General features: G+C 30.6%; 1 protein-coding gene across 1 annotated transcript; it reads left to right on the forward strand.

Annotated features, from left to right (window-relative positions):
* The first annotated feature begins 17,749 nt into the window (after window positions 1–17,749).
* Window positions 17,750–27,162, forward strand: LOC124910365 (zinc finger protein BRUTUS-like). Its single transcript, XM_047450999.1, has 14 exons — window positions 17,750–18,364; window positions 18,669–18,878; window positions 20,149–20,343; window positions 20,423–20,727; window positions 20,856–21,078; window positions 21,308–21,476; window positions 21,601–22,746; window positions 22,827–22,998; window positions 23,090–23,311; window positions 23,842–23,985; window positions 25,158–25,392; window positions 25,485–25,544; window positions 26,421–26,492; window positions 26,569–27,162. The coding sequence occupies exons 1-14, from the start codon at window positions 18,062–18,064 to the stop codon at window positions 26,704–26,706; spliced, it is 3,594 nt and encodes a 1,197-aa protein (XP_047306955.1). The 5' UTR covers window positions 17,750–18,061; the 3' UTR covers window positions 26,707–27,162.
* The last annotated feature ends 494 nt before the right edge of the window (window positions 27,163–27,656 follow it).

Genomic DNA, 27,656 nt, shown 5'->3' on the forward strand with positions numbered 1-27,656 from the left:
TATATTATAAAAGAAAGAAAAGTCTTTTACCTACACATTTGCTTCCATCTAAAATAATAAAAAAAAGACCATTTGGGTGGAAAAATAAATGTGTAATATTCAATGGTTGTTAATTGGGCTACCTAGACATATTAATTTCTTTTTATTTAATTTAATAAATATTCTAATATTGATAAGTTATTTTTATTAATAGATATAATTTTTTTATTTGTAAATGATTGAATTTTTATAAATAATAAATTTGAAAAAAAAATATATTTTATTTATTGAATTAACTTTGATCTATTAAGTTTATTAATTATTTTTTTGGATAGACTATCCCTAAGGTTAATATGTCTTAGCCTAAGGGATTACTGTAGGACCTAGTAAGAATGTTATATGCCCTTATTGATATTTAGTTATTTAATAAATTTATTTATTTCAACTATCAATACTTAATATATCAATTAAAATATTTTTATTTAATTTTATTTAAATATAAAGTACTACCATTTTAATAATATAATTAAAAAAAAAACACTTTTTTTCTATCATAATAGATTTTAATTTCATAATATATATATATATATATATATATTTCAAATAACTCTACATCAAACAAGCTATCATAGTCATCATTATAATGACACTTACTCTAAAACAAATAAATTTTAATATTTGGTTTATATTTAGTATAAAAGGTATAGTTTAACACGAAAAAATTAACTTTTAGAAATTTTTAAGATATGCTATCAAAGTTTTGTTGATAATTGTTTTTCTCAAACAATTCTTTTCTAAATATTTTTTCAAAGCGAAAAACTAATCTCTATTTATAATCGCTCATTATCTTATAAAAAAAAATCTCAATCAAACAAGTTATTCATCACGATCTAATAAATAACATAACATGTAAATGACGTTGAAGTAGTGATTAGAAAAGCTTGTTCAAACCTGAAGACCAAGTAACCTCAAATCTTTTCAATGTGATCTAACCTTCATATCTCACAATCAAAAGAAAAAAAATAGACATTATGAACCAACTAGTCTCATACTAACCTTTCATCATTCTAGTCAAATGTTAATGCACTTTTAAGTCCTAAGTTTTAAGTTCTAGAACTTGTAGGTCAAGAATTTGATGAGTTTCATGAATAACAAGCCACATGTTCAAAACTCTATCCTAAAAGGGTGAGGATGGATAAATGTAGGGGTGGATCTACTTAGGGTTTAGGTGGTTTTAAGCCCATCATATAATTGTTTTTTAATGGTAAGAAGGTGACATTATTCTTATTTTTTTATTTTTTTATTTAATTTATTATTTATTTATATAATTTTCAAAAATAGGTAAAATTAAGGTTTTTAAAATCTAGAGTTAACTCTTAAATAGTTAAATTCTTACGATTTTAAATTTATAATAATAAAATTTTACGAGTTTATAAATAATTTCGATTTTACGATTTTACATTAAATAGAGCAATTTATGTTTATAAATTAAAAATATATATTATTTATTCAAATAAATAAATTAATGTAAATATAATTTATGTATAGTGTCAATTACTTATTATCATTTTTTTATTTAATTTTATATTTATGTATATATTTTAAATTGTTATTATATAAATACTTAATTATATATATAAATAATAATAATAATAATATATGCGACTAATATTTTTTTAAATTAAACTTTTTAAATAAAATTTTAAATTTTACGAGTTTATAATTATCTAATAATTTTAAGTATATTTTTATTTTTTATTTTTTATTTTTATCGTCTTATGTAATGTTTCATTCATATTCGTCTTGGAGTAAACTTGAAACTCAACATACTTATGAACTTGTATTGAAAAATTCTTTAATTAGTTAAGCCTATATAAGCATATATAATTATGAGTTATCAATTAACTTATGATTTTTTTATTTTCTCTTCTTTTTTTTAAAACAATTAAACTATGACGATAACATTAGATATTAGATGTGTAATTGTTTCATGTAATTAAAATTTATTTTTTAATACATTAATTTGATATTAATTTATTATAATTATTTGACTTATTTATTTTGAGAAATTTTAATATATCTATATTTAACTCTTTATTGATGATAAGAAATAGGATAGAAAATATTATCATAGATATAAAATATTGTAAAAATTGATTTGATATATTATAAATTAAATTGATTATAAGTCATTTATATTATCATATACACTTTGATTTTATATAGGGACAGTTTTGAAATATTTGTGTCTGAAATTAAATGAGAAGTGGCCTGTAAAAATTTTAGTATCTAGATTAAATAATTTTCTAAAATAACATATTATAATATTTTTATGATTTATCTTCTAAGTTCATATTCATGGAAATCCAAACTCAAAATTTATTTATATTGGCCCATAAATTGAGTAGAATAGGTAAGGTAGTAATAAGAAAATAATAGTTTCTAAAAATGTATAATAAACTATATATTTTGTTTTGACAGTTGGATCTTACCCTTTTTCTACTTCTATATTTAGAAAAAACAGTTGTGATTTTCATCCATATATATAATTTTTCTTCTATTTGTGTTGGGAACTTGGGATAGGGCCAGAGCCCAAAAACAATTGGGCTGAAAAAAGAAGGAAGAAATAAGCTTGTTTGTACATGAAATAATACATAAAATATTTTTTTTTTACTTTTTTTCTTAAATAAGGTCATTTCATAAAAATAAAAAGGACAAACACAAGTAGAAAAAATTGAAAAAAATAAAATAATCAATATCCTAGGGAACTCTGAATATCCTAAATGCAGGAACAATTCAAATAAAAAGTGGGTCAAATTTTTGCTAATTGGAATTCTGAACTTTTTGTTTAAAATTCAAATTAATTGTTAAATTTTCGTCATATCTTCTTCTTTTTTTCAGGATTGGAAATTACGGAAATGAAAATCAAACTGGGCCTAACATGAATGAGAGATCCCAAAGGGAAACAAAAAAAAAGTATAGAAATTGACAATGGTGGAAACAAGAGATAGTGACATCTTTTTGGATTGCAGATGGATCAAGACCAATGGTCTGACTCATATTTCACCAACCACTCAACACTCAATTAACACTCTTTATTGATTTCTTGTTTTTTCTCAGTTTTTTCAATACATACTTATAGAGTTTGAACTTAGTATAAAAGACTATAACAAGTATGTTAACTAAATAAAACTTAAAGTGATAACAATGGTACTATGTGATTAAGAAAATGTAACGAGTTTGATTTTCACTTAAAAAGTTTTAAATTGAAAATAAGATAAAAACTATAAGTTTATACTAACTTTCTACGTTAACAAAAAAAAAATAATAATAATAACTATTTAGATTGTATTAACATTTTATAAAGTTTAACAATATGATCATATTATAGGAAAAGCAAAAATGTTTGATTTTCCAACTCAATTAAAGCTTATCTTGTATTCTTTCAAAATGAGTTCCACAAAAATCCTTCAAAAAAAATTAAAGGATGTGAGCTTGTTATTGAAAAATCACTAAAATCTTCAAGAATAGTAACACTGTATGAATGTGAATGTGTTCCATTAAAATAGAGTTGGTTGGGATTTGGGTTTTTTAAATAACATAATTATTATTTTTTTATTAGAACGTTGGGTTCCGCTTTTCATTTGAAGTGTAACTAATTCTCGCGGGTTAAACACATAATCCGCAAACACACTTAACTAAAGTCACAGAATTTGACGTCTGACGGACTCGAACCTAGGACCTCAAAGAATGGAGATATTCACTCTTGTTGCCGCTAAGCACAAAATTTATTTAAAAAGTAATGATTTTGAAAATGTGCGAATTTTTTTGGGGGTAAAAAAGTTAAAAAAAAAAGTATTAATATAAAATGATTAAATAAAGAATAAAAATTTAAAATAATTTTTTTTAAAAATTTTGTTTAATAAATTAAGTGATTTAATAGATGAAAATAGAACAAAATCATGTTAACTTAACCAACTGAACAAACCCATAATTTCAACTAAACTAAGTCCCATGATTTCAACTAAACTAAGTCAACCTTAATATCACCAATACTATAAAGGAATATAAAAGATACTTAGATTCTAAGTAATTTTACTAATTAAACATTGACAAAAAGGTCCTAATTAACAATAGCTTTAATTAAGATAATTCCACCATGACCATATTATATATTTTTTTAAACAGAAACAAGGGTATATTATAATGGTGTTTGCTTTTCATGTGTTGAGTAAAGTAAGTTTTTTTTTCTTAGTTAGATAGAAGAATACATTTGTGAATGGGATGTAAATGGCCTTTCATATTGGTCAATGGACGATTTGCCTCCCATCCCCAACGTTTATAAATTAGAGTTGGTTTGTACTTGATTTAAGAGATTATGACTGAAAAAATAATTAAAAGGAAAGAAAAATTATTGAATCAAAACTTGAAAAAGAAGTAAAAAAAAATGAATTTATTCAACAAAAATGATTTGATGTGGTTGTATGAAATAAATCTGGTTTTTATGTTTTTTTTGTAGTATTTTGTTTTGATGTATTATTGTCACGCTCTCAATCAAGTTAAGAACATTTTCATGTTATATAGAAACTAATTATATTGTTTACTTTTTCTACAATAATTTTTTTTTGGTTAGAAGGTCAAAGGCCAAATTTATTCAATCATCAAAATATGGTAAAAGATATTAGTCATACTACAATGGTGAATGGTCTGCCAAAGCAATCCAAATTTGTCAAAACACAAAGAAATATATAGCATTAAATAAAAGTATTAGACACATTAGTTAGAAATACATCTCTTACCCGGATCTTCTTCGATAATGGTACAGAACAATAGTATCATTGGAGTAGATACACAAATTACTTTAAATACAAAAAATCGAGTAGGCGGGTTAGTCCGAGTGGAAAGAAAAAAAAAACGAATTGAACTTAAAATATTTTCTGAGACAGATAAGATATCCCGACACAGTGGGATCTTGATACCACCAGGAATGGGAAAAAAAAATTCTAAGGTATCCAAAAAAAAGTTGAAAAGTTGGATCTATGTCCAACGGATCACGCCAATCAAGAAAAAAAATCCAAGATTTAATAATTGGTCCATTCTGAACCTTAGATTAACACACTAAGGTAGCTCTAATGTCAAGAATAGCAGTTGGGGTTGCCTGTTCCGAGACCCTCTGTTCCTGTTCCCTCCTACCGGAAAGGGAAAATTGTAATTTTTTTATAAAATGACTTTGAGCCCCTTTATACGAGGAGAATAGATATCTCGTAACATAGGATTATATCCCTAATAATAATTTCTAAAAGATCAAAATTCTCGAAAAAGGTTGCGGTTCATAATAACTTTAAATATATATATATATATATATAAAGAAACTAATATCCTAATTCTTTATAGGGAAGTGAATAGTCTTAGCCTCTTAGGTTAAACTAGATTAAGATTAGAGTATGAGATAATCATATACACTAATTAATGATGTGAAACATCTAAAGAATTCCTATTGTAGATTTAATGTACAAGAAATATCAAATCCTTTCTCATAATTGAGGCTAACAAGTATTGGTTGGGGAGCTAATACTATATGAAAGTTGAAATAGCCTCTAGACATGGTGCATGTTTCAAAAAGTGATTGTATTAGAAAGTGTTGTTTAAAACCACCAATATTACAAATGAGAATTATTTAGAATATATCAAAAAAAAAAAAGTAGATAACAAAAGGCTCATTTTCAACTTAATCATAGAGCCTAAAACTCTTAAAAATAAGGTTGTGCATTTGAAATTTTATGACTATATAAAAATAAATCAAGTAGATAACTATGAACACAATATAATATTGGAGAATATGTGAAGTTAATTATTAACCCACTTAGTGGAGAAAAAAATAGTTTTTTAAAACTTTTTGGTAGGGATATGACTTGCTCTTACTCCATGGTCACCTAAGTAATAATTTACTTTTTTAATTACACTTATGTCAACTTCAAAGTGCTGATTAATTTCGTGTGGATAAAAAGCTTAGCCTATCTACTTGAAAACGTCCCTTTTACTTTATTTATTTATCTTTTACTTTATATTATGTATAATTATTTTTATGTTAGATACAATCAAAGACGGACCCAGGATTTTGAACTGATGTGGGCTTGAAAAAAATTTATGGGTCTTAAAATAATAACGAGAAAATTTTGAAAAAAATAAGTATATAAAAGTAAAATTTTATCATTTTTTTAATAATTAGATAAAAAAACAACGAATTATATTATTTTTTTTTAAGAGATTAAGGGTAATGTCATATTTCTACCGTAAAAATAAATAAATAAATAAATATTTTTTTTTCGGGATGGGCTTGAGTCCACCCGAACCCCTACATAGATTCGTCCCTGAATACAATACTTATAATATATTTAACAATAGGGTTATAAATTCATTATACACTAGATTTTATTAGAGCTTTTTAACTAGTGGTCCAATTATAATCTGACCTCTAGTTTTTTAAATTGAATACTTCAATTTAAGATGATTTTTTTTGTTTGATTAATAGTTAATTTTGATCGAGACATAGTTGATATTTGTGTCCTCTTGGCTGACTTAGCCCCTAACACTATTAAAAATAAATAGATATATAACATTATAAATATATTTATTTATTTAAATTTATTTATTTATTTAAATTTATTTATAAGAAATTTAAATATATTTCTATATTGAGATTAGTTTTAATATTATTAAATTATATATAAAAAAAAGTTGTAGTATAAATTTTTTTTTTTTTAGAATGTAGGATATATTTGATTTTTCCAAACTGAGATTGAATAAAAAAATAAAAACTTCACACAATATCCATGAAGTTTTAAGGTACATTTTAATATGCCCGCGACTTTGGGACCTCTGTTTAATTATAAACTTCATTGATTGAAAACATTATGTGTAATGATCTTCATCCATTTGGCTAGGATTGCTTTTTTTAGTTTTTATCCACCACTATAATATTTTTGACCAATTCACACCCAAAATAAATATTTAAAAATGAAAATTTTAAAACAGTTGAATACGATTTTTTTAAGGAAAATTCTATTTAAAATACTTTTTTTACAGAAATTTATTGTGAGATTCTGACCAATGTTAAGTTCAAAATAAAATGTATATTAATTGTTATTAAACAGTTGTATTAGGTTGGTGAAGTATCGACTTCACACCTTCTCCTCGTTGATAATATGTGACTAAATACTAATATATGATAACATTATTTAATAGTTAATTGGTTTTATTAATTACAGTTTGTATTAAAATTCCTATATAAATTGAGGAATGTAATTGTATGAAAACCACTTCAATAATATTTCATTTTGGAGATTTAACAATTTTGAACTTCATAATCATAAATATAGTCTCTCCTCCTGAGGTGGATGAGATTTTTTTTATCTTTCTTGTATATTTTAGAGCTCATGCTTTTACAAGTGTCTTAATTACTTAATTATCGATTTTTACCATGATCTGGCTTCACTTTTTCTTTTGTCATTCTAATTTAAACTTCCTTATTTATATGAGAATCATGATTAAAATAACAAACCAATCAAAGAAAAAAGAAGATGGTTATTAAATTTATGAATATATGGTCTCTTGAACTTAAAATAACCATGGATTTGAAGTCTAAATGATGTGTGTTTGAACCATGCATAAAAGTGGCAAGTTTGGGGCCGGTGAAGTGGGTGCAATAGTTTATTAAGGGATGTGTGCAAAGCTTACGCATACCACACACAAACACACTATCTATCTTTCTTTTAATATATAGTGCTCATTCCACATTCATACTTATAATACAATCACCTAAATCCAATGGCCAATACTATGTGGGCACTTTATCTTTCATGTCATATGAGTTGAATTCAAATAGATTCATTACTTTTATTTTAACTATACACATATATATAAGCCCATTGGTGAAATTGTGAATCAATATTTCGGTGTTCTTCCAATTCTAGAAGTTTACAATATGGCGATAAAAAAGTCAAGTTGGCTCGAGCTCAACTCGATTAAGTATTTTTTAGTTCGACTCGACTATTTACCTACAAGTTTGACTCGACTCGAAAAACTTGAACTTAAATTAAATTTTTAAATATTTGTGAGAAAAGATATTTATTTTAAATTTTACGTTTTAATATTAAAATAAATAAATATATATATATATTATTTAGGGAAAATTATTTGAGCGGCCCTTTAATTACTCTGATCGCTCACTTTTAGCCCTCAAATTAATTTCAAATTATTTTTTAAATAAATAAATATACATATTAACTTTCAAATTATTTTTTAAAATATATATTATATAAATATTATATATAAATTAATAATTAAAAATAATATATATAAATTATATATATATATATATATATTATATAAATTATTTCAAACTTTATTTTATATAGATATAGATAAAAATAAATAATATATATATATATTATCTATATATTAAATAAAAGATTTAATAATTATATAAATATAAAAATTAATAATATAAGCGATTTAATAATTATATATAAAAATATAAAAAATAAGATTAAATATAATATATTAAAAAAAATTAAGTTTAAACTGTTATGTTTAACTAAAAAGTTGACGGGAGGGCTTTCTAAAAAGTTGAAAGGGGGATTTGTTTCAAAAAGTAATTTAAGGGCTAAAAGTGAGCGATCGGAGTAATTAGAGGGTCGCCTAGGTAATTTGCCCTATTATTTATTATCTGATTCGAAAAAACTTGACAAGTTATTGAACATGTATTATATGAGCTCGGACTCAACTCAAACTTTGTCAAAGTCAAACTCAAAACAAGCTTTGACCAACAACTTACAAGCAGCTAGGTAAGTCAAGAGTTGATTTTTGGACTTTTTCATAAAAAAATTGTTTGATAAAAAAAAGAAAAAAAATAGATTATTTGAGTTTTTAATTAGTTTAATTATTAAAATGTCTATTTATATTTAAATATTAAATATAATAAAAAAAATAAAAGTATTTGAATATTTTAATTAATAAAATTAATAGTTTGATGATTATAATATAGTAATATGATATAGAAAAGAATTATAAAAAAATAATAATAATTTAAAATTATAAACACAAATCAAACTAGGCCAAAATATCCATATCAAGAATAATGTTTTGTGAGAACCTCATTAAATATATAAGTCTATCAATATCAAGAATAATGGTTTGTGAGAACCTCATTAAATATATAAATCTTTGTGGGAAAATGCTAAAAATGGTTAGGCATGGTTAGGTTAAGGTTATTTAAATAATTTAAAGAGAGAAAAAAATGATTATTGGTGGCAATTTTGAGAAGATGATGATATTTTTTTTTTGATAAAAAGACTTAAAAGGTATTGATATAAATAAAATAAAATAATAAGAATAAGAATAATTTAAAATATAAAGTATTTTAGTATTTTGATTAATGAATTAATTGATTTCATAAATAAGAGAGAATGAAATGATATTTAATTTTGTTGGGTTATTTAGAAAACCTAAATCAGAACACGACCTTAGTTTTTTTTAATAATATGGGAGATTATAATTTTTCTACAAATAGTTGAAATTATTTTGAAATTTGAAGTTTGAACCATCTATTTGCTTGAATATGTTTGTTTCCAATGGTGATGGATCATTTCAATAATACTATTCATTTTTAAGTGTGGTTTATGAGATATATTACAATTAAAATAAAGAAATATATACTAAGTCATAAAATAAAGTGAGGGAGTTATAATTATGAAAGATCTAGCTAGATAATATAATTAGATGTAAAGAAAGTAAACATTTAATGTCAAAATTGTTAATATCAAACTAAATTACAATCTCACTTTTATACATGTACAAAAGTATGTGATTGTTAAGTCCTTATATTATTAGTGTCGTTTAGCATTTTTAAAGAGAGATAAAATTAGGTAAACACCGAACATGGGGTGTTTGAGAACAAGTAGACTTACATGTATTTCAAATAAAATATGATTGACTAAAATAGTTATAGAGAAATATATGAATATTTAAAGATAAAAATAGACTGACTAACTTCTATTAAAGGATTCAAACTAAATCATTTCAATTCAAGTTAAAAAAAAGTTATACGAGAGATTAACGATATTATATTCCATTCACATTAAAAACATACTAATTTAAAATATATGCCTTAATAGTACTAGAATTATTTAAGAAATAACCCTTGTTACAATATATATATATATTAAAGAACAATACTTATGCCCTTGACAAATATTAATATATGTGCATGAATGTGGAACTGTGAATTGGATTGCCTTAGGCTGAATTTTTATTTTGCATCATTTTTTTTATAGAATTGTGGACTCTTATTGGCAAATTGAAATTTTATGTTTCTTCTTTTAAACCTCATAATTTAAGACTTGTTATTAAAATTATAAAAAACGATATTTTGTTTTCAAATACTATTAAATTATTATTTACTTGACATTTATAAATAAATAAATAAATAAAATACTCATTCACTAATTAAAATACTAAATTTCAGCAAATCTGTTAGAAATTAAAGTAATGATAATAATAATAATTAAGGAGTCTTTAATTGTTAAAGCCTCTTGGATTGTCCAAGACTCTTGATCTTATCTAGTAATGAGACCCTTCATGTCTTTTGTTTAATGTCTTAGTTATGCTTTATTTTTAAGGATTGTAATCGTGTTCTTATTTACATAAAGTTCAATAGATTATCATTCCAGTTTTGCTTTTGATTCTCTAAATTTTCTATTCACTTTCATATATATTCTTCACTGTTCGATCATCGAGGTCCTGGTTGTGACTTCGTTACATGGTATCAGAGCTTTGGTAATATTGTTGAAGAAGATATCGTTGTTATTCGATATGGAAAGTGGTGGTCGTGTAGTTGGACTCGGTTTGGAGTTGTTAAACCAGTCAAACTACCGGATATGGAAAACTTGTATGGAATCATACCTGGTTGGGGAAGATTTGTGGGACATCGTCGTAGACGATGATGATGTAGTTCTTGAGGATGTTGCTGAAAATGCGGAAGCATCGAAGAAGCGGAAGAGACTCAACGCGAAGGCAGAATTTGTGTTGAAGAGGTCAATCTTCCACAATCTGTTTGAGCACATCATCGGTTGTGGATCTGCTCGTGAGATCTGGGAAACGCTTGATCGTCTTTTCAATAAGAAGAACGAGGCTCGTCTTCAGATGCTTGAAAACGAGTTGGCAGCCGCAAAGCAAATCGGATCTGTCTCGGAGTTCTTTCTTAAGGTAAAGAACATATGCTCAGAAATTTCTTTATTGAATCTAGATGAGAAAATCTCAGAGGCTCGAACAAAGAGGCATATTGTTCAAGGACTTCGACCCGAATATACACCATTCATCACCTCGATTCAAGGTTGGGCTCAACAACCTTCACTCGAGGAGTTTGAAAATCTCTTGTCATCTCAAGAGTCGTTGGCCGCACAAATGGCTGGAACGAGTATAAAGGAGGAGTCGAACAGTGCGTTGTTCGTGAAGAAATCGAGCTGGAAAAAGGGAAAGTCGAAGAAGGAAGAAACCGGTCAAGATTCTTCAAATATTCCTAAGAAGTCCCTTAAGTGTTTCAGGTGCGGCAAGTCTGGACACTTCAAGAGAGACTGTCGAGTAAATTTGAATGGAAATTTTGCTGGTTCAAATTTCGGAGAAAAGTCTAACCAGCGTGTTGAGGAGGACTGGGACAAGGTTTTTCATGTCGATGTGACGACTTCGAAGGAAAAGAAAACAGAGGCTTCTCATGATAAACAGGAGATCGATCAAAGGTGGATCGTCGATTCAGGGTGCGGACATCATGTTACTAGAGATGGTTCTATGTTCTCGTCGAGTCGAGTTCATAATGGGGGCGCTGGCATTGTCACGGCAGATAACTCGGTTCACGAAGTTAAAAAGGAAGGATCAGTTGTTATTGAAAGCGATAAAGGAGAATCTATTACTCTGAAGAATGTCTACCACGTTCCAGGAATTCAGAAGAATCTATTCTCGGTTGCAAATGTTGTAGATGCTGGAAATCTGGTGTTGTTCAGTCCACATGATGTGAAGTTCTTAAGGAACGTGAAAGAAATCAAGGCGGATGTGGTTCATACTGGAACTCGGGTAAATGATCTCTTTGTCCTTTCAGCTTCAAATTCATACATAGAAAATGTGAACGACAAAAGCACCTCTTTTCTATGGCATGCAAGACTTGGGCATGTCAATATGACTAAGCTCAGTGTTATGTCTCGAAAGAAACTTGTCGAAGGTCTACCTGAAGATCTGAGAATTGAGGAGGGCAGTGTGTGTGAAGGATGTCAATATGGGAAGGCTCATCGACTTCCATTCGATAACTCTGTATCGAGAAGTAAAGGTCCTTTGGATCGAGTTCATAGTGACTTGATGGGACCAACTCGAACTGCCTCATACTCGGGAAGTAAATATATGTTGTTGTTTGTGGATGATTTCTCCAGGTTCACTTGGGTGTACTTTGTGAAATAGAAGTCTGAAGTGTTCTCTAAATTTCTCGAGTTCAAGGAGACGGTAGAAGGAGAACAGGAAAGGAAAATTCGAGTATTGCGGACAGACAATGGTGGGGAATTTTGCTCAAAAGAGTTTGAATTGTTTTGTAGGCAAAATGGCATAAAAAGAGAACTCTCCTACCCTGAGACCCCACAACAAAATGGGATAGTCGAAAGGAAGATTCGACACCTTACAGAGACTTGTAAGTCTTGGCTGTATATGAAGAATATACTAAGGCAGTTATGGGCAGAAGGCATGAGTTGTGCTGCTCATGTCATCAATCGAGTTCCGCTTAGCCCAAATGAGTTCAAATCTCCATTCGAGATGCTTTTTGGTTTTAAGCCAAATGTTAAACATTTTCGAGTTTTTGGATCTACTTGTTATGTCCATATTTCAGACTCGAGAATGAGCAAATTGGATGCGAAGGCAGTCAAATGTGTGTTTGTCGGCTATGACCAGAGAAGGAAAGGGTGGCGGTGTATGGATCCGTCAACTCACAAATGCACTGTGTCGAGAGATGTTGTTTTCGACGAAATTTCTTCGTACTATATGAAGGATGTTGAAGAAACTGTTTAGACTGATCTTCCCATTCCCACGTCTACAGGAAACTCCTATAGTAGTGATAATAGTGACAGGGGGAGCCCTGACATAACACAAGATATTTCAGTCGATGAAGGAGCCAAAGGTGAAAGGTTACCAGGAAGTCCACATCAGGAAGAATCAAGTCAACAACAGAATAAGGAATCTCGACCAAAAAGAAACATTGTAAGGCCCTGTCGATTTAGGGATGATAATTTTGTAACAACATTTTCTTGTTTCTTGGCAAACGCAATAGACGACGAGGAACCCACTTCTTATAATGAAGCAAAAAATGTCAAGGAATGGGTGGCAGCAATGGAGGAGGAAATGCATGCTCTCAAGAAGAATGAGACATGGGACATTGTTCCGAAGCCTCCTGATACTCAAGCAGTCACATGTAAGTGGGTGTATCGAATCAAGCGAAAGGCTGATGGAAACATAGATCGATACAAAGCTAGATTGGTCGCTCGAGGATTCTCACAGAAGTATGGAGAAGATTACGAGGAGACATTCAGCCCAATTGCAAAGATGACGTCAATTCACACTATGTTGGCCTTAGCAGGAAGTTCTCGATGGAAGTTGTGGCAATTAGATGTCAAGAATGCATTTCTCTACGGAGAACTTGATCGTCCAATATATATGGAACAACCACCTGGATTCGAGAAGACTGATGGTTCCCAGTTGGTCTGTAGACTTAAGAAGGCACTATATGGATTAAAGCAAGCCCCGCGTGCTTGGTATGGAAAGATTGCGGAATATCTTCAATTTTGTGGGTACAAGGCTTTAGAATCCGACTCAAGTCTATTTATAAAGAAGAATCATGGACAGATGGTGGTGGTGCTTCTTTATGTGGATGACATAATTTTGACGGGCAGTAACTATGATGAGGTTGCTCGTCTACAAGATGAGCTCTCGCTTCGTTTTGAGATGAAGAAGCTTGGTGAACTTGGAACTTTCCTTGGTCTGCAAATCGAAAATTTCGATAAAGGGTTATTTGTATCGCAGATCAACTACGCAAAGAAGTTGGTAGAAAATTTTGGTATGACTGATGGAAAAAAGAGCTATACTCCTCTCGACGTAAATCCTAGACTTAGTCGAGACGAAGGAACATGTCTACCAGATCCTCGTCCTTATCGTGCTCTTGTGGGAAGTTTGATTTATCTGACTATAACAAGGCCTGACATTGCTTATGCAGTTGGAGTGGTGAGTCGATACATGCAGGAGCCAAGGAAACCACACCTCGAAGAAGCGAAGAAAATTCTAAAGTATATTAATACCTCACTAGATATTGGTCTACTCTACGAAAAAGATGCAAAATTCGACTTGCAAGGATATGCAGATGCTGACTTTGCTGGAGATCGAGACGATCGAAGGTCCACATCTGGGTTTGTTTTTCTTTGTGGAAACACTAGCATATCTTGGAGTAGCAGAAAACAAGGATCGGTATCCTTATCTACAACAGAAGCAGAATACAAAGCATCAGCTCAAGCAACACAAGAGTGCATATGGCTTCGTAGACTCTGGGAGGATTTTCATGTCAAGTTTGATCAATCAGTTCCTATACATGGAGATAATTTGAGTGCTATTAAATTGACTTCAAATCCTGTGTTTCATGCGAGGACAAAACACATTGAGTTGGAGCATCACTTTATTCGTGAAAAAGTACTAGAAGGAATCATTGAGATGGTTGCAATAAGGAGTGAAGACAATGTTGCTGATATCTTTACAAAAGCACTTCCTAAAGGTCCGTTCGAAAATCTAAGATCTAAGTTGGGACTAGTTCATCGGGTATCACTTTAAGGGGGAGTGTTAAAAATTAAAGTAATGATAATAATAATAATTAAGGAGTTTTTAGTTGTTAAAGAGAGCCTCTTGGATTGTCCAAGACTCTTGATCTTATCTAGTAATGAGACCCTTCATGTCTTTTGTTTAATGTCTTAGTTATGCTTTATTTTTAAGGATTGTAATCGTGTTCTTATTTACATAAAGTTCAATAGACAGATTATCATTCCAGTTTTGCTTTTGATTCTCTAAATTTTCTATTCACTTTCATATATATTCTTCACTGTTCGATCATCGAGGTCCTGGTTGTGACTTCGTTACAACCATTATTATTTACCTGACATTTATAAATAAATAAATAAATAAAATACTCATTCACTAATTAAAATATTAAATTTCAGCAAATCGAGGGTTAATCAAAACTTTATTTATGAAATTTAGTGATAAAATTAGTGATATTTAAAACCGTTAAGATAAAACATCATTTGGTATAACTTTAACAATAAAAAATTGAAACGATAAAATTTAAAAACATATCTGAAATCTCAATTAACCCAATAATAAACTAGAAAACATTTAGCCAAACAAAATATATAATGCCTTATGTTATTGGTCAAACATATAACCTTCTATTTGGAAAAAAGTACATTTCTTTTATATTCATTTTGTATAATTATTTATCAAAAGAAAAGGGTGGGAAGGGTTAGGCAACCCTTTTTGCCTTATTTTGATTGAATGCATGTTATATGTTTCCGTTACTTTTTAAAATTTTCAAATCCTTTTATAATAACAACAAATAACACTATTTAAAGATAATATGTTCTTTAATACTTTTATGAAATGATATTTTTGACTCATTTAATAAATAATATATTAAAAGCCTTAATATAAAATGTTAATGAATTAAATTAAACTTATTAACAAATTTTCATATGAAATCTTCACGGTGAGATATTCTCTTTAAACTAAAAATAATAATATTTAAATCAATAAATAAATAAATAAAATAAGCATTTTTATATTTTTTTTAAAATAAAGACTATGGGTTGATAAAAAAAATAAAGACACCTCATTTTATTAGAATAAAACATGTGAACAACTGGACCACCGCTAAGTGGGCCAAAATGGGGGCAGTATTCATGATAAGAGTGGGTTAGAAAAAAATAAAAAAATAAAAATATATATATATATATCTCTTGATTTTTTTTTTTTTAAAAACTCAAATTCAAATTTGGATTTGAAAACAAACAAAGTTATTTATTAATAAATTTCATTTATTTATTTTCGATTTTATATGTAATGAAGTTTTTTTAGAATAATTTTTTTATTTAAAATGCAATAGACTTATATAAGTTTGAATGATTATTACAAAATTAATAATTTAAATTAATTAAGGTAATATAAAGTCTTTTCTAACATTCACACACATACGCACACAAAAACTCCTTCAAATTAAAGTAAGTTCTAAAATTAAAGTGAGTTTTAAAATTGTGGTGTTGTACAATTTAAAAAAATAAAAATAGTAATAATTTAAATAACCATGATTTTTGGATGACTCCAGTTTGTAGGACGCAAGTGGAAAGGATTGGCATTAGTGTGATTTATTTTTATTTTATTTTATTTTGTCACTTCTTATTATTTAATTTTAAATTGTAAATAAATCTTTTCTTTTTTTTAATAAAAATAAACAAATTATTAACTATAGGTCAGGTGGTCCCAAATTGGACAAATGGCCGAGTTTTCTTTCCACAACATAGGGAACGCAATTGCCAGCTTGTCAAAGCCCAATTAGTTAATCAGTCATCTCATTTTCATTTATTACAAATTCAAGTATATATATTTTACAAAATTAATTATGAATATATTTATTAGCTCAATAATAAAGGATAATGATGCAACTAGTCTCTCATTTAATTAAAAAACAAACAAACTGTAAAGGTTAAGAATCCTTAAAAATGTATGAAAATATATAGATTTATAAAATTAATTAAAATGTAAATTTGAGACTTAAAACATATACATAGTAAATAATATACTTTAGTGTAATGTTATGACATAATTTGAAACATTAAAGCCTATAAAGTTGAGGTTGAATCGATAAATATTATTAAATTTGTTAATAAATATTTTAAATATTCCAACAAAATATTACAAAAAAAATATTTTTAATTTTTTTTTTGTCCAAACTCAGATATAGTTCTATGTGCATTTCCAAATTAGACCTTGTTTATTTTTTATAACCACCTTAATAGCCTAGTGGTAAGAGTTACTTAAGAGATAAAATGTCTCGAGTTCAATTCTATTTAAAAGCGTTTTTAAATTAATTATTTTATTTTAAAAGTAAGAGAATAGTTGATACTTTTTATTCAAAATTTTGTTTGTTTAATAACCCACAATTATAAATTTGAATATATGACTTTAATCTTCTAGAAATAATTTTTTATCATGGAATTATTTTAATGTAATTTTTTTTATATTTATTTAAATTATTAATATATAATTATAAAACTTAATTTGTATATTATATACAATAATATAATTATGATCTATATATACCAAATAAAAAATATAATATTATATTAAAACACTTTAAATTTATTTTAATTTTGGTAATTTTCATTTGAACATTACCAATTTATGACAAAAACATTTTAAAACAGGTTTAAAAATATCTATAACAAATATAGACCACATTACGCCGTCAATGACGCCGTCACGTATAGAGAACAAAAGTGAAAGAAACTTAGAAACCCTTATTTACTACGTTAAATCAGCCAAAGGACAGGAGCAATAATCGTCTACAACAGCATACAGAATGTTTACACGTGAAAACACGCGCTCCGAGTCGGGAAGAAGATCGCAAAATGAAATCTAGCCATCATCTCTAGTTTAGCGTCCGCCCATGTCCCTGAACTCAGTTGATATCCGCCGTGTCCTCCTCACCTCACCTCCTTTCTAGAAAGAGAAAGAAAAGATCTCTCTTTTACCATCACTGTCCCCATTATTGTCATCTGAGACGACGACGACGAATAGTTATGGTCAGAGGAATTTGTCTAGAGGGAGAGAACGAGGGAAAAAAAGGGGGGGACAGAATACAGAAAGTACTGACATGAATGAAATACTTCTACACGGCTTAGGTTTCGTGAAATCTGAATCTGCAATCAATAATTCTCTCCCTTCTTTGTGATTTGATATAATGGCTACCCCTTTGACGGGAATTCAACCCAGAGATGGAGGAGGAGGAGGAGGGGTTGCTATAATGACAGGTCCTGTAAGCCAATCTGGGCAGTCTTCTAAGTCTGGTGTTAAGAATTCTGCTCTAAAGTCTCCTATTTTGATCTTCTTGTTCTTTCACAAAGCTATTCGTTCTGAACTTGACGACCTTCATCGGGCTGCTGTCGAATTTGCTTCTAATCAGGATAGCGAGATCAAACCCTTGTTAGAACGCTACCATTTCCTTCGTTCGATCTATAAACATCATTGCAACGCCGAAGATGAGGTATTTTTTATGGGTGTTTAGTCAGTCAATTCGATGAATTTTGTGAAATTTTGGCTTACCATACATTCAATTCGTTCATTTTTTCCTTCCCCTCTTGCATCTTATTTTCAATTTCAACCCCCCTGACCTCTAGGAATTTTCTTGATGTGAAAAAACTTGCTGTTACAAAAACTTGCCTAAATGATTCTTCTGAGTGCTAACAATATTCTATGAAAGGATGAATTAAACAATGTTCATTTTTCAGCAAGTGGAGTCAACATGGGAGAATATGGAATTTGTTGTGATTGATTTTATGTAATGACAGGTTATTTTTCCAGCTCTTGATCTACGTGTGAAGAATGTGGCACGAACCTATTCTCTTGAGCATGAAGGAGAAAGTTTTCTTTTTGACCAACTTTTTAATCTACTGAATGCAAGTACACGTGACAAAGAAAGTTGTAGGAGAGAATTGGCTTCTTGTACGGGAGCACTTCAAACTTCAATTAACCAACACATGTCAAAAGAAGAAGAGCAAGTAAGCTTTTGTTTTAAAGATTCTTTGCATATACTAAGCATGTATTTTCCTAATGATAGCCAGTTTCATTCTCCATAATCCAAGTTTGCTTACTTAAGCTGGGGCAAATTCCATTCTAACCATGTCCTTTTTTCTTTGTTTTTAGACTCTTTATAAGGAGATACTTGTAAGTATTTGTTTGCTAGTTACTTATATGTGGCTCTCTGAAAAATCTCATCTTAGTAATGGAAAAACAACGTGGATGTGTGAACCGAGATCAATAGGTTAAGGGTTGGGGTAAATGATCTTAGGTATAGCTCCTGGCCCTATCTCTAGTTCTCTACAGATATCTTAGATGCATCTGTTTCTTTTATAACAAAACATTTTTTTTTGTGAAACATTTTATTACTGGAGGACAATAACTAACACGGAGACAGTAATAATTTCATAGTGTATAGAAAAGTAATTAGTAATCTCATACTGGAGTGTAAAAATTATTACCCAAAGTTGACTTTGTAATTACATCGGATTCAAAATGACAAGTAAGAACAGTTTATCTATAACTTCCGTCTAAAATTTAAACATTCCTCAACTCATAGTCTATAATACCATTGCTTATTGAAGCATAAATCCAATGGAAGTTAGAGCAGCCAACTGCAATCAATGAGCCAAGGGAGAACAATATCCACCAAAGTAACAAAACCAAAAGCATGGCATACCAAGATTATCCAAGAGCAATCTCAAGGTGGTTCTTCAAAACAAACTCATGAACATTCAAAAAATGGATGGACTGACATAATGAACAGGCTATTTATCAGGCACATAATTTGATTAGTCGACATGAAACATGAGTTTATTTGCAGATAAATCAACAGATGAATCGTGTCTAAATGGACAGGGAATTGGATAAAATTGCAAAAGGGTAGATAATGGGATAAAAAAAAGTAGATAAAAGCGACAGAACAGATTGGTACCTTCACGGAACCAGGGATATCCAATCCAAGAACATTAAGAACTAGAAGGCATGAAACAAACCTATCTCTTTGCTAGGATAGGCATATTGAGTTTATTGTTTTGTCATACTTAAAGGATAGGACTGTCTTGTTTGAATTGTGAGAGACACCTTGTCTAGTGGTTACTCATTCTGAAACAAGAGATCACAGATTGAAATCGGCTATCCACTTGCTACCTACTAAAATAACATGTGAAAACCATGGATTATAACAACATACTCGGTTTGCACGTCTCTTTTCTATTTCATTGCTGACTTCAATGGCTTTAAACTTTGCAGGTTTTCCCCCTGCTAATAGAAAAGTTTTCCTTTGAAGAACAAGCATCTCTTGTCTGGCAGTTCTTGTGCAGTATACCTGTAAATATGATGGCAGAATTCTTGCCTTGGTTGTCTTTGTCCATATCAAGTGATGAATGCGAGGACATGAGGAAGTGTTTGAGCAGAATAGTCCCAGAAGAGAAGCTTCTTCAGCAGGTGAGTTTTTTTTGTGATTTTATATTGTTGAAAATTTGTCCAAAAAGATATATAATTTTGCTTGCTTTGCACTTAAAAGGTAATTTTCACCTGGATGGATGGAGTCAAGACGAAAACTAAATTTAGTAATTGCGAAGGCGATACTGTTCATCAGACTTCTCCTGATTCTAGGAGGTGTAAAAGAAAGTATTTGGAAGTTAACCCTGAGACTGAGGAGTGTGAGAACCCTATAGATGAGATCTTGCATTGGCACAGGGCAGTTAAAAAGGAATTGAATGATATAGCTCAAGCAGCCCGGAGAATAAAGTCGTCTGGTGATTTTTCTGGCTTGTCCACTTTCAATAAAAGACTGCAATTTATTGCAGAAGTTTTTATCTTTCACAGGTATTGTTTTGGATGCTTATTTCGCTATCAACTTCTTCTTCACTTAGTTTTAAACCAGGAAAAATGTCCATGCTTCCCATTTTTTCTTCTCACAGTCCGAAAATTTCCCTTTGTTCTTCTGGTTACAGTATTGCAGAAGATAAAGTTATATTCCCAGCTGTAGATGCTGAACTTTCTTTTGCCCAGGAGCATGCTGAAGAGAAAAGTCAATTTGAGAAGTTTAGATGTCTAATAGAAAGCCTTGAAAGTGCTGGAGCTAATTCCTCTGCCGAGTTCTATTCAAAATTATGTTCACATGCTGATCATATCATGCAAACCATAGAAAAGCACTTCCAGAATGAGGAAGTCCAGGTGTGACCTAAGTGAAAATTGAGAAACAGTTACTTTTAGCTTCTCTTCTATATAATATTTCTTGATTAAGACTTGAGTGATCTTAAATGGTTTTAGAGATAAGACAGTCAATTTATTATCACAATATTTCTATGGAATTTTATTCATTGATTGGCTTTTATGAGCAGATCAACCTTAAAAATTTATTATTCTTTCTTACATGCTATCTTATAACCTTATTCATTTCTAGGTCCTTCCACTTGCGCGAAAGCATTTTAGCCCAGCACGACAACGAGAACTTCTTTACCAAAGTTTATGTGTTATGCCGTTGCGATTGATTGAATGTGTGTTGCCATGGTTGGTTGCATCACTTGGTAAAGAAGAAGCGAGACTCTTCCTCCGCAATATGCACCTTGCAGGTATTAGGCATTTTGTTTCTTCTAAACTTATTCTTAATGCACGAAATAAAAGAGAGTAAATAGGTAATCTAAAATCATTTGCTCAATTTAGTTGTCTTTAAGTACCCTCTTTCTATCTATGCAGCTCCAGCATCAGATGCTGCCCTAGTTACACTATTTTCTGGATGGGCTTGTAAAGGTGGTCCAACAGATGTGTGTTTGGTTCCTAGCTCATCCAGTTGCTGTTCTGTAGAACTACAAAAGAAAGTGAAGGAAAATGCATTGTATAAAGCATCTTGCCCCTGCACCTCTTTGCTTTTGAATGAGAAGAGTTCCACATCTTCTCAACAGGATGATACTACAAGGCCATTCAAGCGTGGAAGTTCAAGTAATTTGGATAATAAGCAATCTTGTTGTGTTCCTGGGCTGGGAGTGAGTAGCAATACTTTAGGCACAGCAAAGTCTCTTCGATCCCTGTCGTTCAGTCCTGCTCCGTCACTTAACTCGAGCCTTTTCAATTGGGAGACTGATATTAGCCTAACTGACAACGGCTATGCAAACCGACCAATTGATAACATATTTAAGTTTCACAAAGCTATTCGCAAAGATTTGGAGTATCTAGATGTTGAATCTGGAAAATTAGTTGATTGCGATGAAAATTTTCTAATGCAGTTCAGTGGAAGATTTCGTTTGCTTTGGGGCTTGTATAGAGCACATAGTAATGCTGAGGATGATATAGTGTTCCCAGCCCTGGAAGCAAAGGAAACACTTCACAATGTTAGCCATTCGTATACGTTGGACCACAAGCAGGAAGAAAAACTCTTTGAGGATATATCTTCCGCACTTTCTGAGCTTGTTCAACTACACGAGAACTTTGAGAACGCAGATTCAAGTAGAAAAAACTCACATCCTGACTATTGTGATAGTTGGAGGAAATATGATGAGCTGGCAACAAAGCTTCAGGGTATGTGTAAATCAGTTAGAGTGACGTTGGATCAGCATGTTTTCCGAGAGGAGCTTGAGCTTTGGCCACTGTTTGATAGACATTTCTCTGTTGAGGAGCAGGATAAAATTGTTGGCCGTATAATTGGCACTACTGGGGCAGAAGTACTACAATCTATGTTGCCATGGGTAACATCTGTTTTAACTCAGGAGGAGCAGAATAAAATGATGGACTCGTTAAAGCAGGCAGCGAAAAACACAATGTTTAGTGAGTGGCTTAATGAATGGTGGGAAACAACTCCATCTGCATCTTCAGAGGTCTCTATGGCTGAGCATAGTGTATCTCAAGGTTCATGAATCCTCATTTTGGAATTGTGCCTTAGTTTTCTTGTATTTCCTCCTACTCTTATCTTTTTCCTTTTATATTAGGCACTGAACACCTGGATGCTTTGGATCAGAGTGACAACACTTTCAAGCCTGGTTGGAAAGATATCTTCAGGATGAATCAAAGTGAGCTTGAATCGGAAATCAGGAGGCTCTCGAGGGATTCCTCTCTTGATCCAAGGAGAAAAGCATATCTTATCCAAAATCTTATGACAAGGTTTACTGAATTTAGATTTCTGTGAATATTTTTAACAAAGGTCTATGGAATATGCACCCTGCTTACTCTGCTTTTATTTATGTGTTGTTAGTCGCTGGATAGCTGCTCAACAGAAGTTGCCTCATACAAGGACGGGTGAAACTTCAAGTGGTACAAATCTACTTGGATGCTCCCCATCTTACCGTGATACTGAAAAACACGTGTTTGGATGTGAGCATTACAAGAGAAATTGTAAACTTCGTTCTGCTTGCTGTGGAACGGTTTTTACTTGTAGATTCTGCCATGATAATGTTAGTGATCATTCAATGGACAGGTACAATCCAAATGTGATGTAAAGCAAAGTAAAAGCGCACATACACAATAAAATCTCATCAATAAAACCTACACAAACACCCAACCATGGTTGCTCAAGTGGATAGGGTTTGGACTTGAGAGGTTGAGGTCTCAAGTCGAATGTCACTAAAAACACTTTGATTGAAGTGGGGGTCAACAGCAGTGCGATGTTGTGCTAGCCTTCTCTAGGGATTAAACCCTGGTTAAAAAACAAAAATAAATCCTGCACAAACAAAATATTAGCAAGATATCCTGCCATGGTCTTTGGGAGTTTATCTAGTGGATAGGGTTTGGACTTGAGAGGCTGAGGTCTCAAGTTCGAATGTCACTAAAAACACTTTGATTGAAGTGGGGGTTCACAACGGTGGATGCTGTGCTAGCCTTCTCTAGGGATTAAATCCTGATTAAAAAATCAAAAAATAAAAATAAACCTGCACAAACAAAATTTTAGCAAGATATCCTGCCATGGTCTTTGGGAGTTTATCTGATCATATATTTTGACTATTGCAGAAAGGCTACAACTGAAATGATGTGCATGCGTTGTCTGCAAATCCAGCCTATTGGTCCAGTTTGTGCAACACCTTCTTGCAATGGATTCCAGATGGCAAAATACTATTGTAGTGTCTGTAAATTTTTCGATGATGATGAGGAAAGGTATCATTTCTTGACTTCTCTCTTCAGAATGTTAATCCATTCATCATAGCCTCTCTTCCTTCTTATTTAAGACAGAATGTTATACTACAATTGCAACTTGTGGAAAATATCAATCTAAGCTAACTAATTTATTTAATATAATTAGTTAGGCTAATTATGTGTCATTGATTAGTAATAAAATATTTAGAGATTCCCTAATACCCCTTCTTCCTTAATTACTTCCCTAATTAATATCTTGTGTTCCTATTTAAGGCATGGCTTCATTATGTAATTCATGTAAAAATTACCATAAACTCGTGTTCTTCACTAAATCCCTAGACAACTAATTAAAATGGATAAACTATTTATGATAATTTAACCACACTACTTTGGATGTGGTTCAATCTTATTGCATAAGAGAAAATAAGTAAATTAAAGCTTAAAATTCATAGGGGTAGGATGCAGCCTTGTTTCAATTGTATAGGCAAAATTGCCAATAGGAACTCCCTAACATTATGCTTTTTCAGCTAGTTCTAATAGTAGAATATACACACTTTAGCTATTGATTTTGCCCTATTTTCTGTTTTACAAAGAGTTAGTTTGTATATGCAGAACCGCCAATTATAGTTTTGCATCCATTTTGGTTGCTTATCAGGTTGAACCTAAAATCCTGATGACAAAATTCCTTGGTCATTTGTTGGCTTGTGTTATAAGGCTCTTGACGTTTCATCCCTCTCCATGAAATTTACTGTGCGATATATGCTATCGATGTCAAATTAAAGAAGACATCCTCCATCAAACAACACATGACATTGATGTTAGAGAGGGGATGGTAACTCCCTAGCTGAAATGAGCTTATAGTAGTGTTGAAAGTGCATTTGCAGGGTATTCCAGTGAATGCATAATAAGAAGTTGTTGAATCGACTTAAAATGGTATTGATTTGAGTCTTAAAAATGATGAGATTTTTTTATGGCACTAAGAAGTTATGATATGTAATCATATAGAGGAAATAAGAAATGACTTGTAAGGTCATATAGAAGTGAATGAAGTATTCCTTCTTGAGCACCAATGTAGAATGATATTCAACATTTATTCTTTGATACACTTAACTCATTCAGCACTTCAATTTCAGTATTCGACACTAATTTTCAATTTTATCGGTCATAATGTAATCTTTTTATTCTCTATCCAGGAGCATATATCACTGCCCTTTTTGTAATTTATGCCGGCTTGGGAAAGGACTTGGCATTGATTTCTTTCATTGCATGACTTGCAATTATTGCCTTGCGATGAAATTGGTGGATCATAAATGTAGAGAGAAAGGTTTAGAAACAAACTGCCCCATATGCTGCGACTTTTTGTTCACATCAAGTGCAACTGTCAGAGCTCTTCCTTGTGGCCATTTCATGCATTCAGCTTGCTTTCAGGTCTTTCTATCTCTGATGTTACTTTGGTTCTAATCTTCTTTTCTTACTTGCTTGACCATTACGCTTAAATGTTTTTGTTTTTCATCTGTCAGGCATACACATGCACTCATTATATCTGCCCAATTTGTAGCAAATCATTGGGAGATATGTCGGTAAGAGAACTACTTATTTTGGAAAACATATTGTATAGATGCTAGAATTTCCTGGAATTATTCTGCTTCATAGACTAAAATTTAAGAACTTCACAACTGTCTTCAATTAATGCATCTTTTGTCACCAGCTGCAGTTTGAAAGCATAAATGAAGATAGATATTCCTATTTTGACTTTTGGGCAAATATAAAACTGTCTTTTTAGTGATTGTGTTTAGTTGCTATCTGATTAAATAGATGCTTTTATAATTTATCTCTAGTCAGAAAAGAAAAGGAGCAACCCCAGTATTAGAAGGATGTTTACAAATCAAAAGCACTATTTCATCTTCTTATTTCTGTTTCATCTATAATTTCTAACTGAAAAGTTGTCAATTATAGTTTTATTGTCAAAGTACTCGCTAAGGGTGTAAACCCACCAGATAGCTCAAGTGACCAAGTTTGATTCTCAATAAGAACGCTTTGATGATTTAAAGATGTGTCATGCTAGCCACCCCAGAATAAACTCATGTCACAAAATATTAAAATAAAGGGTGATAGTTATAAATTATAATGGTTCCAAATTGATCCTATTTGGAAACTACTTTTTTGTCAAAATCTTTGTCACAACTCCCAATCACGATTTCATTGAAAACTCACCAAAGTTATAAATCAAAGTAATTTTTTCGTTTGGTATAAGATTTTCTTGGATCATGATCTAGATTAATCCAGATTATAGAGTGATTTTTGCTTAATGTGGTATAAAGATTATTTTTTAGATCATGATAGTGTGATTTTGGCTTACTTGTTAATTGGTATAAAAAAATGCATACCAAATTCTTCTCCTGAAAGAATATTTCCAAAGAAATATCTAAGCTTCCAACTACTTTTCCATCTTCCAGGTATACTTTGGCATGCTTGATGCTCTATTGGCTTCTGAGGAACTTCCAGAAGAGTACAAGGACCGCTGTCAGGTAAACCTTCTCCCACCATAAATACATATATCCCATTGAAGCAGAATGCTAAATGTCTATAACATGGATTACCCAGGATATATTATGCAATGACTGCGATAAAAAGGGAACAACCAGATTTCATTGGCTATATCATAAATGTGGCTCTTGCGGTTCTTACAATACCAGAGTAATTAAATTGGATTCCAACTCTAATTGCTCAACGCCAAGCTAAGACTGGCTTTTACTAAACAAAGTAAAGGCGATAGACATATCTCTGTTCGGTCAGGTCATCCCGTCTACTTTCTTAGTATTTCAGATATTTTTTAGAGCCTACACGTTATATAGACATCGTATAGATGTTGGGTTGTCTCAGACTCAGGCAGAAAATGGAAACATTTGGATGAAAATAGGTGAACAGTTTTGAAATTGGATCAGAAGAACAGATGGATGTAAGAATGAATGAATCCATCCATCCATCCTCATTTGAAGACCTGTTAGACTGTTATTAGACATATAAAGCTGTCTAATCACATATGGAGTTTTGGCTGAGTATGGTACAGAAGAGTAGAGTTGAATTTTCTGAGTTTTTCTTTCAAGTTAATAAGACTACTAGTAGTGAAATGCATAACTATAGTTCTCAGCATGGCTGCTGTGTAAATAATGCAAAATATTCTTCCCTTCCCCACTTTTTCTAATTTGTTGGTTAATTATTACCTTAAATCAATGAATTATATTTCAGTTGTAAAAAAATCTTGTCTACAGCCTGCTTGAACATTTCTTTTTTCCATTTTATTTGATTATGTTAATTCAATGCTGAGAAAGATTATTACCAATCAAATGGGAATTTCAATTTGCTTAATGTAAAGAAAAGGACAACCATGCATTAGTATAAAATAATTCATATATCTTATTAGAAAAATAATTAAATAAATAATTGATTGCAACATATACTATGCTATGTGACACATAGATGATTTAAAATGATATTTAGGGGTTTGATAAAGATAATATACAAATATTCACAGAGGAATATGAAACAATGTTATTAATTTAACTCAAAACATGAAATATGCATGTCATTTTTCAAATTATCTTTTGACTCCATGATTTTTTTTAAAGTTGAGTTTGAAAGAATAAATATTTTTAAATTTGTTAATATATATATATGTATATATATAATTA

This window comes from Impatiens glandulifera, chromosome 7 (assembly GCF_907164915.1).
Source record: "Impatiens glandulifera chromosome 7, dImpGla2.1, whole genome shotgun sequence".
NCBI classification, from domain to species: Eukaryota; Viridiplantae; Streptophyta; class Magnoliopsida; order Ericales; family Balsaminaceae; genus Impatiens; species Impatiens glandulifera.

Excerpts from the sequence above, each read along its gene's own strand:
- LOC124910365 (XM_047450999.1), top strand. The coding sequence starts at position 18,062 with ATGGCTACCCCTTTGACGGGAATTCAACCCAGAGATGGAGGAGGAGGA. Across the intron at positions 18,879-20,148 it reads TGTCAAAAGAAGAAGAGCAA|GTTTTCCCCCTGCTAATAGA; the intron begins GTAAGCTTTTGT and ends TAAACTTTGCAG. Across the intron at positions 25,393-25,484 it reads TGCATTCAGCTTGCTTTCAG|GCATACACATGCACTCATTA; the intron begins GTCTTTCTATCT and ends TTCATCTGTCAG.